Source organism: Salmo salar, chromosome ssa01, assembly GCF_905237065.1.
Source record: "Salmo salar chromosome ssa01, Ssal_v3.1, whole genome shotgun sequence".
NCBI lineage: Eukaryota > Metazoa > Chordata > Actinopteri > Salmoniformes > Salmonidae > Salmo > Salmo salar.
Window position 1 is genome coordinate 12,972,153 of NC_059442.1, and position 14,001 is coordinate 12,986,153.

At 41.2% G+C, this 14,001-nt stretch overlaps 1 protein-coding gene across 2 annotated transcripts; it reads left to right on the forward strand.

Moving 5' to 3' along the window:
- Positions 1–830: 830 nt before the first annotated feature.
- On the forward strand, positions 831–12,623 carry tmem30b (transmembrane protein 30B). Of its 2 annotated transcripts, XM_014127677.2 has the most exons (9): positions 843–1,008; positions 1,730–1,810; positions 9,027–9,219; positions 9,598–9,705; positions 9,814–9,921; positions 10,013–10,103; positions 10,232–10,369; positions 10,808–11,014; positions 11,680–12,623. In XM_014127677.2, the coding sequence occupies exons 3-9, from the start codon at positions 9,031–9,033 to the stop codon at positions 11,856–11,858; spliced, it is 1,020 nt and encodes a 339-aa protein (XP_013983152.1). In that variant the 5' UTR covers positions 843–1,008; positions 1,730–1,810; positions 9,027–9,030; the 3' UTR covers positions 11,859–12,623. The 2 variants fall into 2 exon arrangements, with proteins under 2 accessions (XP_013983081.1, XP_013983152.1); XM_014127606.2 differs by lacking the exon at positions 1,730–1,810 and having other exon boundaries at positions 831–1,008.
- The last annotated feature ends 1,378 nt before the right edge of the window (positions 12,624–14,001 follow it).

Consider the following 14,001-nt stretch of genomic DNA (forward strand, 5'->3'; position numbering starts at 1 on the left):
TTCCATAGAGAAAGAAACCCACACTATGTGCACATAGGGTAGGCTACTAACAAAAAAATAGACAATGGAGCAAATGTATCCCTTTTAGTAGCACTTGATCTATGCTGCTCAAGCAAAAGCATTCCATGAAATCGTTACTCTTAAGCTAGAGTAATCGAGGGCATCCTGTCGGGCTGTATCACCGCCTGGTACGGCAACTGCACCGCCCTCAACCGCAAGGCTCTCCAGAGGGTGGTGCGGTCTGCACAACGTATCACCGGGGGTAAACTACCTGCCCTCCATGACACCTACAGCACCCGATGTCACAGCAAGACCAAAAAGATCATCAAGGACAACAACCACCCGAGCCACTGCCTGTTCACCCCGCTATCATCTAGAAGGCGAGGTCAGTACAGGTGCATCAAAGCTTGGACCGAGAGACTGAAAAACAGCTTCTATCTCAAGGCCATCAGACTGCTAAACAGCAATCACTAACTCAGAGAGGCTGCTGCCTACATTGAGACCCAATCACTGGCCACTTTAATAAATGCCACTTTAAATAATGACACTTCAATAATGTTTACATATCTTACATTACTCATATCACATGTATATACTGTATTTTATACCATCTATTGCACCTCGGCCATCGCTCATCCATATGTTCATATTCTCATTCACACCTTTTTAGATTTGTGTGTATTAGGCCGTTGGGGAATTGTTAGATTACTTGTTAGATATTACTGCACTGTCGGAACTAAAAACACAAGCATTTCGCTACACTCGCATTAACATCTGCTAACCATGTGTATGTGACCAATACAATTTGATTTGATTTGAAATGACGTCACTGTGAGGAACACCATTGGCCGGAAGAGAAAGGAAAAGGGAAGGAACAGTCAGTCAGGTAAAGGTGTTACTGGTAGGCAGCGCCCTGTTTATTGTCTATTTACTTTACGCTGCCTATTTTGGATATCCCTCTAACGAATCTGGAAATAAAGATAAAGAGTTTCTTCTTCGTTAAATCGGGTAAGTAAACTAGTTTGCAATTATTTACTTTCCAACTTCTCAGAGTGAAGAATGGGGGGGTTCATTGTCTCTTGAACAAACGTAGGCGACAGGCACGCGGAAATATAAAAAATATTCTTACATTCTGCCAGTGGAGAATGCCTTGTTTGCCAAATGCTAGTCACTAATGTGATACCACACTCGGAATAATAACCTGTATTTCAGTTAACAAAATAAAAAATGCTCTCATTTTACATCAATCGTCCCTTTTGAAAAGACAAATAGTATTCATTAATGCAATCATTCAGTTGTCCATACACCATTTCGTCACACTATAAGTCAAACAAAAATACAGTTGACATAAACATAACAATGCTCATTATTTCTAGCAACTGTTTGAGGCAAATCATCATACTTGGGATTATATAAAACCCAATATCAAAGAAGCTGTACTGGTATTTAAAGGTAGCCTCAGCGATATGACGTAATGGAGAAAGTAAACGGCATAGTGGTTCATGCCACATTCAAAACAAATGGGACCTCTTAAATTTCCAACTTCAGTGTGTTCAGGACAAATTGGAAATGGGGGGGTGATTAAAAAAAGAGCTCCAAATGGGGGAAAATATTTTTTTAATGGTCATCCAACTCGGAATTCCATATCGGGAACTTGGGCCTCTTTCTAGAGCTCTGATTTAACAACTTGAAGATCACTGACGTCATGATTTGACCTCGTTTTTTTCAGAGTTCCCAGTTGTCTTGTAAGCACTATCAATTTCTAAAGGCTTCCCATCTGTGGCGGCCACTGATTGGCTGAATACACTGGGTGAGTGGTTGGCTGGAGTTGTCATTAAAGCAGCATGATAGAATTATGATGCACATTTTTCTAATTACCTGTAGTTTATTTGAGAAGATGTATAAAGAGATCTGTGTATTTAAACAACAGTATAAATACACCTATTTTACTTTTGCAAGTCAAAAACCGAATCACAACTGCTGCACATGCTGCCACTGTTTTGAACAGATTAGATTATACCAAAGATGGTATAGTGTGAAGATGGGCATAAACTGTTTCTCCAATAGAAATCCCAGATCACGCTTGTAGGTTATGTCATGGCGACGTCGGTTAGCTAAACTCATTAGCAGAAACATTGTCAATGGGTCTAACGGTCGCCAAACCTGCGCATGTGCAGGCTGTCAAATCAGTCAGTTTGTCACTTTCACGACGTTAACATAACATGTTCAACTACTTAAGACATTGGCTTGAATCTAGGTTGTGCCAGTTTAGATTTGTGAAAATGTAACTAAGGAAGAATTGTTCACTTCTGTCATTGACTTCTCAAACCCTGGTCTGTTTTGCAAGCATTCCCGGAAGTCTCGATGTTCCGGCCTCTGGGTTTAGAAACTCTGATTCGAATGAGCAGCCAGCTCACAAACGAACAAGTGCACCAGGAAAAATGCAACAAGCAGCATGCAGATGCAATAAGTGAAAACGCATGATCTGAGGATAGCAAGCTAACATAATGTCACAAAGCATGATCTAACTGGGGATAGTTAGCTAACATAATGTCACAAAGCATGATCTAGCTGGGGATAGCTAGCTAACATAATGTCACAAAGCATGGTGCACTAGCCAGTTAACTTTCATTCTGAAAAAACATAATATTTCAGAGTTAGTCTGATTTCACTATAGAAAGACTTGGCATGGGCCCTAACGAGCTAGCAAGCTACCAGCTAGCGAGTTAGCTGCTTATCAAAGGTAAATAAGTGTTTAATTTGACCAAAAGATTGAGCAAATTATTTCTCAATGATTCTCAATGACTTTAGTTGGCTAATTAATTTGATAATACTTTGTGATAAACCCGGTTTTATGCTGTTTTAGTGTACACATGTCGCCCTGTCAGTAGAACCTGATGATGAAAAACATGGGGGGACGAGACAAATGGCCATGTTTTTTTGTCCCACCAGATCTGTGACGCGAAGGTTCTAACTAGTAGTGTATCCCTCTGTCCTGTGACTCTTTTTGGGGTGTAGTTGTCCAGTTTATCAGGTCCCAGGCTCCCATGACTTATGATTTATTTATTTACAAGTTCATTACAATTTGCTTTATGCGCCATCTGTACCTGATATAGCGGATCTAGTCTCACGCGAGGAAGTAAGCCGTCTGGTGCGAGAGACTCATTGGGAGAAGGAGACTAGAGCAGACCCAGAAGTTCTGACTGAACATTTGAGCACCCCAGCATGGTCCATTTTACTTTGTGCTGTTATAATTTATGCTATGAAATTCTGTGATTTCATTGGTGCAGTTCCCCCTCATAGCTGACAAAGAAATCCAAGCAATGTTCGCATGGCCTATGCGCCCTCTGAGGCGGCGCTGCCTGGCAGTCACTGAGGAGCAGAGTGATAACTGAACAGTTGTTTTGAACGTATTTTTTTTAAACAAGAAAATGTACACATTCACCTGGCTTTTTTTTATGTCATGGCTTTAGAAGCTTCCGATAGGCTAATTGACATAATTTGAGTCAATTGGAGGTGTACCTGTGGATGTATTTCAAGGCCTACCTTCAAAACCAGTGCCTCTTTGCTTGACATCATGGGAAAATCAAAGTAACTCAGCCAAGACCTCAGAAAAGAATTGTAGACCTCCACAAGACTGGTTCATCCTTGGGAGCAATTTCCAAACGCCTGAAGGTACTACGTTCATCTGTACAAACAATAGTACGCAAGTATAAACACCATGGGACCACGCAGCCGTCAAACCACTTAGGAAGGAGGTTCTGTCTCCTAGAGAGGAACGTACTTTGGTGTGAAAAGTGCAAATCATTCCCAGAACATCAGCAAAGGACCTTGTGAAGATGCTGGAGGAAACAGGTACAAAAGTATCTATATCCACAGTAAAATGAGTCCTATATCGACATAACCTGAAAGGCTGCTCAGCAAGGAAGAAGCCACTGCTCCAAAACTGCAATAAAAAAAGCCAGATTACGGTTTGCAACTGCACATGGGGACAAAGATTGTACTTTTTGGATAAATGTCCTCTGGTCTGATGAAACAAAAATAGAACTGTTTGGCCATAATGACCATTGTTATGTTAGGAGGAAAAAGGGGGAGGCTTGCAAGCTGAAGAACACCATCCCAACCGTGAAGCATGGGGTGGCAGCATCATGCTGTGGGGGTGCTTTGCTGCAGTAGGGACTGGTGCACTTCACAAAATAGATGGCACCATGAGGGAGGAAAATGATGTGGATATATTGAAGCAACATCAAGACATTCAGGAAGTTAAAGCTTGGCCTCAAATGGGTCTTCCAAATGGACAATGACCCCAAGCATACTTCCAAACTTGTTGCAAAATGGCTTAAGGACAACAAAGTCAAGGTATTGGAGTGGCCATCACAAAGCCCTGACCTCAATCCTATAGAACATTTGTGGGCAGAAATGAAAAAGCCTGTGCGAGCAAGAAGGCCTACAAACCTCACTCAGTTACACCAGCTCTGTCAGGAGGAATGGGCCAAAATTCACCCAACTTATTGTGGGAAGCTTGTGGAAGGCTACCCGAAGTGTTTGACCCAAGTTAAACAATTTAAAGGCAATGCTACCAGATACTAATTGAGTGTATGTAAACTTCTGCCCCACTGGGAATGTGATGAAAGAAATAATAAATAAATAATTCTCTCTACTATTATTCTGACATTTCACATTCTTAAAATAAAGTGGTGATCTTAAGACAGGGAATTTTTACTTGGATTAAATGTCAGGAATTGTGAAACTGAGTTTAAATGTATTTGGCTTGTTGTGTTGTATGTAAACTTTCGACTTCAACTGTGTATGTAACTAACATTTTTTTTTTTTACCAATCACAATTGGGGGGGGGGGGGCTGTCGCTGGATCCCAATCCGACACAGTTCTGAACAGTTTTTGGTCGTTTTTTGGGGGGGCTGTTCGTGCACACAACACTTTCTCGAGCCAAGCCGAAGTTCGTAGCTGAAGTCTGCGCCCCTTTGTTGGTCAACAGTAGGGATGCTTCAATGAAGTGTTTGTCATTCAACGAGGATGACTCGTTTTCATGAAAATTTTGACTTGAGAAATACTGCACCAAGCATCTTAGTTAGATGTAAAATTACGCAACTAAGATCTCCTCTGCAAAAACGTGATTCTTAGATTAATTCTGACTTGATGAAGTGGCTACGACATCTCAAGATGGACACACTACTATTGCAATTTTTTTTCTTGTTTTTCAAGCGAAGGTCTTGTGAGCTCACTCGTTGGGTTCGCCTAGCGGAGTTTGGCTAGGTGCCAGCTGAACTTTTACAGCGTTGAAGCACAAGGCTCAACTTCTTCAACGTTCTGGTGCCCTGGCTACCAGCGTGAAGTGAACCCGTGCACCTGCGAAGATACTGTGTGAGAGCGAAGTCTTGCATCTCGCTCATCTCAATGGGAGCGTTCGAGCTGATCACTTTTGTCAAGACGTTAACCAACGTTGGTCACCGCCTTTGTTTTTCATTATGGGTATAAAAATGGTCCGACTTGCAACTGCATGACCTTCTCAACAACCATGTGATCAAAGGTCATGAATTTTCGATTGCAGTCGACTAGAGTTTTCTGCAGTTGCTCCTCACCAACTGCAACTTGAAGTCGTAGCCAAAGCATTGTGGGAGATGAACTTCTGTGTTTTTTGGAAGCAAAAAGCAGAGATGGCACCATAGTGGAAGGCCACCGTTTTGCAAGCGCCAAGCCAACTTTACTATTTTTGTGATTCTTTTGTAGTTTATTTTGACTTTATTTTCACAATGTATCCGCTTCCATTTCTTACAACCGACAATAACTTTTTAACATCAGATCAGCAGTTACTTGCCTTAATTGCTGACCACACCGCCCGTGTCACAAAAATAAATTTACACGTACATGTTATTCAATCTTTGCACCCACACTGCTCGCACGCGTCAACGAGCGTCTGCGTAGGCAGGCGCTAAAATAAAACTTGGTTCTATTTTTGATGCGCTCCAAGTCCCGCCTCTCCAATCTTCTCATTGGTTTTGAGGAGCATATACCCACTTGGGTGATTTGAAAGATGAACTGAGGTCCACACTCCAGTCCAGTTGGTAGTGGTAATGCACCTTTTTAGAGTTGGTTGTCAACCGCCATAAAGTCTGAAGAAGAAGCCTGAAGGAGGCCGCAATGGGAGATTGCAAATCTGAAAAGGTGGCGGAAGTGGATTCTGAATCCAATGGTGGTAGAATTGGAGTATTGTCCAAAAGAATGGAAAACGGAGCAAAAATATTGTACAGTGATGAAAGTGACCCTCCATATTTACATTTTAGTCATTTAGCAGACGCCCTTATCCAGAGCGACTTACAGTAGTGAATGTATACATTTCATACATAATTTTTCTCCGTACTGGTCCCCCGTGGGAATCGAACCCACAACCCTGGCGTTGCAAACACCATGCTCTACCAACTGAGCCACATGGGACATAATCTAGTAGGATTATGGTTTGTTAATGAGGAGTAGCTGAGCAGAGTACCAATTTTGAAGAATCCATTTGAGTTATCCAAACATGGGGCAGAGAGTGCTGGGTAAAGGGAAGGCTGTGATGATTATAAGAGGCTTGCTTGTTTAGATTTGTTTTGTGCTTCGGATCAGAAGGAATGTGCATTGCGTTTCACACGATTTTGATACGTTTGAAGTGTGTGTCTTTGGAACAGGGCACCCTTCAAGGGGGCTATATCTGGCGTCTCATGGGAAGTCAATTTTGAAGAGATTAAAAATATTCCTGAAGTGCTTGATGCACGTCAGTTGAATTGTATGGTGAAAAAGGGAAGTCTCTGTTCTTTTGTTTTTTGATATGGAGTCTCCCTACTTAAGTGCAGTTGGTATATAAACTACAGAGTCAGAGCATTTGTCCCAAGACCAGTGCAGTGTGATCATTGTAAAGCAAAACGTTCTAAAGCATTTGGTTATGTTTCAAGTGTTTGCAGAAGGGAGAAACCGAGATGTCCAAGTTGTGGAAAAGATCATGTGTTTTAAAAGTGTGGAAAATGTGACGTATTGCAATTGTGGTGGGAACCATGAAGCTACATCTTTCGATTGCCTGACAAGGATAAAAGAGAATGAGGTGGCCAAAGTCGGGGCTGTCCAGAACATTTCATATTCAGCAGCTGTTACAAGGGTTGGTTTTGAATGGTGCTCCTGAAGGCCTTCGCTGCAGGGGTTGCCTTTCACCAGCAGGACCCTGGCATTTTAAAGGTTAAGAAGGTGGCCTTTATAGCTATGGTGTTAAAGGGCACTGCCAAGGTGGAGAAAGGGTCCAGGAGGATAGAAATTGTGGCTGCGGCGGAGCGGTTCCTGGAACTGAAAGATTTCTCAGCGGAGGAGTTACATGGAATATTGTCACAAGCCGTACCACCGTCAGGCCCTAGAGTCTGAGAAGGGAGATGGAAATTTGAAAGAAGGAAGAAGTGGGAGTTTTTTGTTTTTTGACAAAGTACTATTCTTATTTGGGTGGATTAAGTTAGTTTCCCGATCACATGGATTTTCTTTTCACCTTGTTTTGGGTTTTCAACCTGTCCAGTTGGTGGCAGCAATACACCTTTTTTGGGGTTCTAGTCCGCCATAAAACCTACAGAAGAAGAAGCCAGAAGGAGAGATTACTAGAAACGGACTCAGTTTACCCTTTATCTGTCTATTTAATTGTCTGAGTAAAGGACTTGCATTTTAGGTAAAATAACAACCCAATGTTTATATCCCAGGACAAATTAACTAGCAACAGCAAGCTTGCTGGCTAAATTGCCAAAAATGTTTTAATGATTTTCAACCGGTCCCCAAATTTAATATAATTGGTTCAGAGTTCATTTTGATATTTCAATCTGTGTGTCCTGATCGCGTCTGGTGTGGGTGGACAAAATCAACATGCGTGTGATGGCGTCAGCATGTAATCCTTTTCTGTACAGTGAGTGTGTTGTCCTTCATGTGATTGAATCAAATTCTGCTTACTGACAATATGAAGGTTGAGAATTAAAGAAATACACTGAAGGTTGTAGTGAAGCTGACATACAATCAATTACCATACAGTAAGAATCTTTGGACTCCGTTTAACCACAATCTGTTCCATGTTGCACAATCGCATATGCTGAAAAAACACCTATGTTCTCATTCTAGTAGCCTATGCACTCACTAACTGGTTATATTTTGAGAAGACCATCACAAAAATACAAAACAAGTCTTGTGAATGTTAGAGCTTGGGCTGGTATGTAATTTCCTTATCAGAATATTCATTCCTTGGACCATGTTGATCATGTTCGGCTTCGTGTTGGAGAAGTGGAATTTCGATTGCATCCACTTCATCGGCAATAACAAAGGTGACTACAATGTCTGCCATAGTCGCGTTTCCTAGAAATGGCAGAAGTTAACCGACTTGCTGACGGTGAATATGTACCTCCCCTGACTTTACTCGTCGACATCTGTCTACAGTCGACTACTTTTAAGTTTACCACTCAAACGTACCCAACCTCTGCAGTGCTGCTCCTGGCAATGTCATTTTGCTGAGTCTACCTTTTTAACTTTACAGTTGTTTTACTTATTTTGCAAAAGGTTAGGTTTATCTTAATTGGATTATAATGGTGTTGGGACAGTTTGATAAAAAAGCTTTAATTAAAGTTCAAAATCTGTCACATGATTGCGCAAAACACAGGGCCCTAATCCTGTCAGTGCAACTGCATAGTATTATTTTAGTTTTTCCTTAGGAATTCCTGCATGGAGAAAGTCTGATAGGCCTACATATGTTTCAGGGCTAGGTCAATTCAAATTGAAGGCAGTCAATTCAGGAAGTAAACTTCAAAATGTGAACTGCATCTATTTTCAATGACTTCTCAATAAACTGAGGAGTAGAAGCTATAGTATTTATTTCAAACGTTTTTGAATATTACACTTAAATCACTTCCTGAATTTATTGCCTTCAATTCAAATTGACCCCAGACCTGATCTGCTGGTTCACAGCTCCCCGAATTAAAAAAATAAAGTCCCTCGCTATTGTTTCTTACTAACAGAATCATGATGAAAGAAGAGCTAGAAATAGCCAACCGGCCAGACAACACAGCCTTCACACAGCAGAGGCTCCCTGCTTGGCAGCCCATGCTGTCGGCTGGTATCGTTATCCCTGGGTTTGTGCTCATTGGCCTGGCATTCATTGGCATAGGTGTTGCCCTATTCATCACCTCACAGAACATCACAGTGCTGGAGGTAAGCGTATGACTGACAAGGGCATAACTGGTCAAAAGTGACTCCTAGTTTCAGGATTTATGATACCTTTTTATTGTCCATTTGCATAAAATGTAATACTGGCCAGTTGTATGATCTCAATTTAGTTATGAACTTCATCAGAGTAGCTCAATTTTTACTAGTTCAAATTAGACATTGCCTGTAACTCTTTAGGTACTTGTGTGCATCTTCTACTTGAATGTTACTCTTGCGATCTGTTCAAGCTTGTTTACTAGCTCATTCGGTCTTTGCAGGATGAAGGTGATGGTTTCTGGTACACAACATAATGGAGGTGTGAGTTGTGGTTGTATGTTGATAGGTGCTGATCAATATTTAATGCAATGCTTCATGTTAACGCAGAAAGATTACACCGGAGTAGAGACCACCTCAGACTGCTACAAGTGCTCCAACCCCAGCGTCAAGAACTGTACATGCAAACTGGATTTCTCCCTCTCCAATCTGTTTGAGGTAACGTGACATTTGTACCCCTTCGCTTATTTAAGTTATCACAGTAATGTGAGGTCTGCTCATTACATGTAGTACAGAGCTGGTTCTAACTAACTTTATGTTCTTCAGGGTCCTGTGTTTTTCTACTATGGTCTGTCCAACTACTTTCAGAGCCAACGCTCATATGGGGCTTCAAAAGATGAATACCAGCTCTCAGGGGATCTGGACTACTTTAAGGTGGGAAGAGATGTGAATGTGTGATCAATGAACAGCCTCAAATGTTGTGACGGACGACCTATCACCAACGGTTTTCCCCTCTTTGTTGCAGACACCTGTTTCTGCATGCTCTCCCTATCAGTATGATGCCAACCAAAATCCAATTGTGCCCTGTGGATCATTAGCAAACAGCATGTTCAATGGTACAAGCCCATCATTCATTCATTCATTCAGAACTCTAGTAGACTGTTTTATTACCACGCTGCACTTGGAGTAAATGTTCTGTTCAACGTTGTCCAGTAATTAAATCTCTACATTGTTTTTTTTAAAGACACCTTTAAGCTCTATCAGATCGTGAACGGTACCAAGAAGCTTGTTCCCTTTGATGGAAAAGGAATTGCATGGTGGACTGACTACAACATCAAATACAGGAACCCCTCTGTTACGCCTCTAAAGAACGCATTCAATGGTAATGAGCTCAATCCAGAGACCATGACATTAATGTATACAGTGACATCCTAACTTGAGATGCCTAATCAATAATATCTTACATCATCCACATGTCTTAACACACTGACCTAGGAGTTTTTAAACTTTGTTTCCTTTGAACATGCTATACAAATAAAGGCATTAATAATTCATTCTATGAAAAGTGCCTTGGTCCTCCTTTCTTTTTGATGACCAATTTATCCCTTTTACCAAAGAGCACCTTCTGTCTACCAAAATCTGACTTGTGTACCTCAGCACCTTCTGTCTACCAAAAACCGACTATTGTGTACCTTAGCAGCTTCTGTCTACAAAAACATACTATTGTGTACCTTAGCAACGCTTCCCTTCCTCCATTTTTTTTCAACACTGACCTAGAAGATGGACGTTACAATGACTTCCATTTGCTTTCCTCACATAGGTACTGTGAAGCCATCCTTTTGGTCCAAGCCGGCCTATGAGCTGGACACCTCTGACCCATCCAACAACGGCTTCGTGAACCAGGACTTCCTGGTGTGGATGAGAAGGGCTGCCCTGCCAGACTTCAGGAAGCTGTATCGACGAATCACAGAGGGTGACTACGCGAGTGGCCTACCTGCAGGGAACTATTCCCTTGAAATCGCCTACAGTATCTTTCATTACAATATCTAAAGGTCTATGGAAATGTCTATAAGTCCAAGTGGGCATGTGTGAAAGGGCGCAGGCTTAAGTCCTTATGAAGCGTTTGTTTTGCCTGAAGACAGAAGAACTGAGCGGTTCTGTAATTACATACGGAATGACAGATGATTCAAATATTACAATGTCATATTATGTAATTCAATGACCACTCCTGTAAATTGATAAGCGCTTACTTAATTCTAATCCAATTGGCATTTCCACTCATTCATGAGAGTGAGTGGAAATGAGAACATAAACTGCATGTTGATGCTATTACTCCAGCTAAATGCAAGCAACAGCAATAATGTTTTTTTTTTTACTCTGCTCGGAGTGAGTTGTATTTCACTCCCATGGGGCTAGTGTTTCGTGTTACAACAGTTTGTTGCTCAATGGTTTACATCTGCATTTCAGCTCAACTGGTCTTACCAGTTGGGTTGGACTCTGATTTTCAAACAGAGGAGAATGGCACACAATAATACCATGACGTGGTAGTTTTTAGGCCTTGGAAAAAAAGCATATGCTAGGGAAAGAGTAAATCTTTCTTTATAAATATTACCAACGGTGTCTAATTTGTATGGTCACTCTCAAATGGCACTCTTCTATGTCCTGTTCGACCTTAACACAGTTCTTCTCCAGACTATCCCGTGTTGAGCTTTGATGGGAGGAAGAAGGTGGTCTTCAGCAACGTGTCCTGGATGGGCGGCAAGAACCAGTTCCTGGGCATCGCTTACCTGGTGGTTGGATCTTTGTGTGTGGTCATGTCGATGGTTATGCTCATTGTGTATGCCAAGTTCAAGTTCCCTGAGGATGATTAATGTTCGGGCTCCATTTTCGGATGTTGGTGGAAGGTTAGTCATATGGATGTGTTCTTTGAGTCCAGTTTCTGACCTGACATTTTAGAGGTCAGTCATTAGCTGGGTACATTTAATCACTTTAAATGACTTATACTGCCATGTATGTCCAATATTGCATCTCGTTGAGAGAATTATGATTTACTGGGAGAGTTGATAGAGGGCTCTTTGCATAGTTCATTAAGGGGTTTTAGTTAAGAGGTGAGTGAGGTCAAGTTGGACATTTTAAAGTTTTAAAAGCTATGTAATTTGATACTCTGGGAAAAGCTGCATTTGAATCTTCTTGTATAGTTTAAGACGTTAGGATGAAAAAGCCATTCATAAAAACGTATTTTTGTTGCATTACATCACATTGGTAACTGCAGCTTTTATCATGTGTCAGAAAAGCCCAATCTGTTCATACTGTTTGTTATAGATTTCTGAAAACTAGAGGATCATTTACAAACGTGGAGTGATTGTTATTTTTAGACAGGACATGTAAGCCATAGAATTGTATTGCCATTCGTTATTGGATAAAATTTCAGAATTTATGTATCTGAAATGTTTTGCTGTAACCTTTTCTAATGGGAATATATCTCAGGATTGTGTATATACTGCACATAACTGAACATCCTCTTTTAAAAAAATGTTTTTATTGCAGTATGTTTCTTGTAATGGAATTTAGAAAATTCCTTGGTGAATTTTAATTTGTTTTCTCTGAAATAATAAATGTAAAACTTGAGGAATGAACTGATAGCTCTCTGCCATCCCTTTGTTGAGTTGATATGGAATTAAGGTTGCATCATCAATGATTGTCAAAGAAGGCTCTCACAGTTCCATGGTATTGTCACAATTACAGCTCTGAGTGGAATGTTGCCAAAGATTCTATGCTCAGTTTGATACATTATACATGTCTAATGCCTGTCTCAGCTTCACTGTGTATGGTTTAATCTGGTAAAGATGGTCTTTTCTATATGGCCCTTTTCCAGTCCCCCACCCCCCAAAAATTCTGTTTTCCCCAGCCTTCCGGCATGGGCAACGGTTGGAATAGATATAACTCCAGAGGAACTTGCTGCATTTTTCCGACCCAGTGCCAGTGGGATTAGCCAAGTTTTCAGTGCAATAGAACCTGTGCTCCCGTACCTGCTGGTGATCTTGCCATTTTTTGCCTTTAATATTCTTTACAAAATATACAAGAGGAAGCTGATCAAGACATTACTGGTAAGTAACATTATCATCCACTTTCACATCAGGGCAACATCTTAGATTTTTTGAGAAGCATCACTATAGTAGATATGGAAGTCTGTTTCTTCTATATTGGTGCTTGTCCAGGTTTAGTCTCAAAAAAGCTGGTTGTAAACAGACATTTCTGCCCCAAAACATTGAGGAACACTAAGGATTTAACGTATCAAAATGGTGGTTAAAAAAAAAAGGTTAAAAGATTTCAGGAGGGGGGGGGGGGGGGTTAATCTCTGAAATGTGTTTTTCCTGCAGAAGTCGGATATGCTTAAGACATCTGCCATGCTGTCAGAGCATCTCCAACAGCTGAAGGGTGTGGAGGTGAGGCTGCTAGCCCTGGAGAAGAAGCTTCAGGTGGTGGATGGGGAACGTAGGAGATGGGGGAAAGCACCTCGAAATAACAGGGGCCGAGAACTAACCCGCTGTGACGCTGTGGAGTCTTCCTCATGTTGCTGCTCATCAGGAGAGAGTGAAGACGAGGGCAACCAATCAGGAGCTTTGACAACCAGAACCACGGAGGGCTGACAACCAGCACTCGGGAGCACTGACAACGAGACAGGACTTGGAGCCTATTCTGTTCTTGAACCTAAAATATAACTCAATTCTGAACAAATTGTTGCCTTCTTGTGTCTTGATGCACCTCTGTACTGTTTGTTTTAAGAAAACTATTAGAGGGTTAGAATGATTAGAAAATTGTATAATTCATTATTTAAGTGCATTGTGCTTGTTACACTTGTTTTGATGAGCACACCAGGGTGCTATTTTCACAAATGATTCATTTCCATAGTTGGTATAGTTGTCACTTGGCTGTCATGATGCAATCACGGCACAGATGATGTAATAATGGGGCTGCTGAGCTTTTCTGAGGTTGCACTGGCTCAGGTCCTCA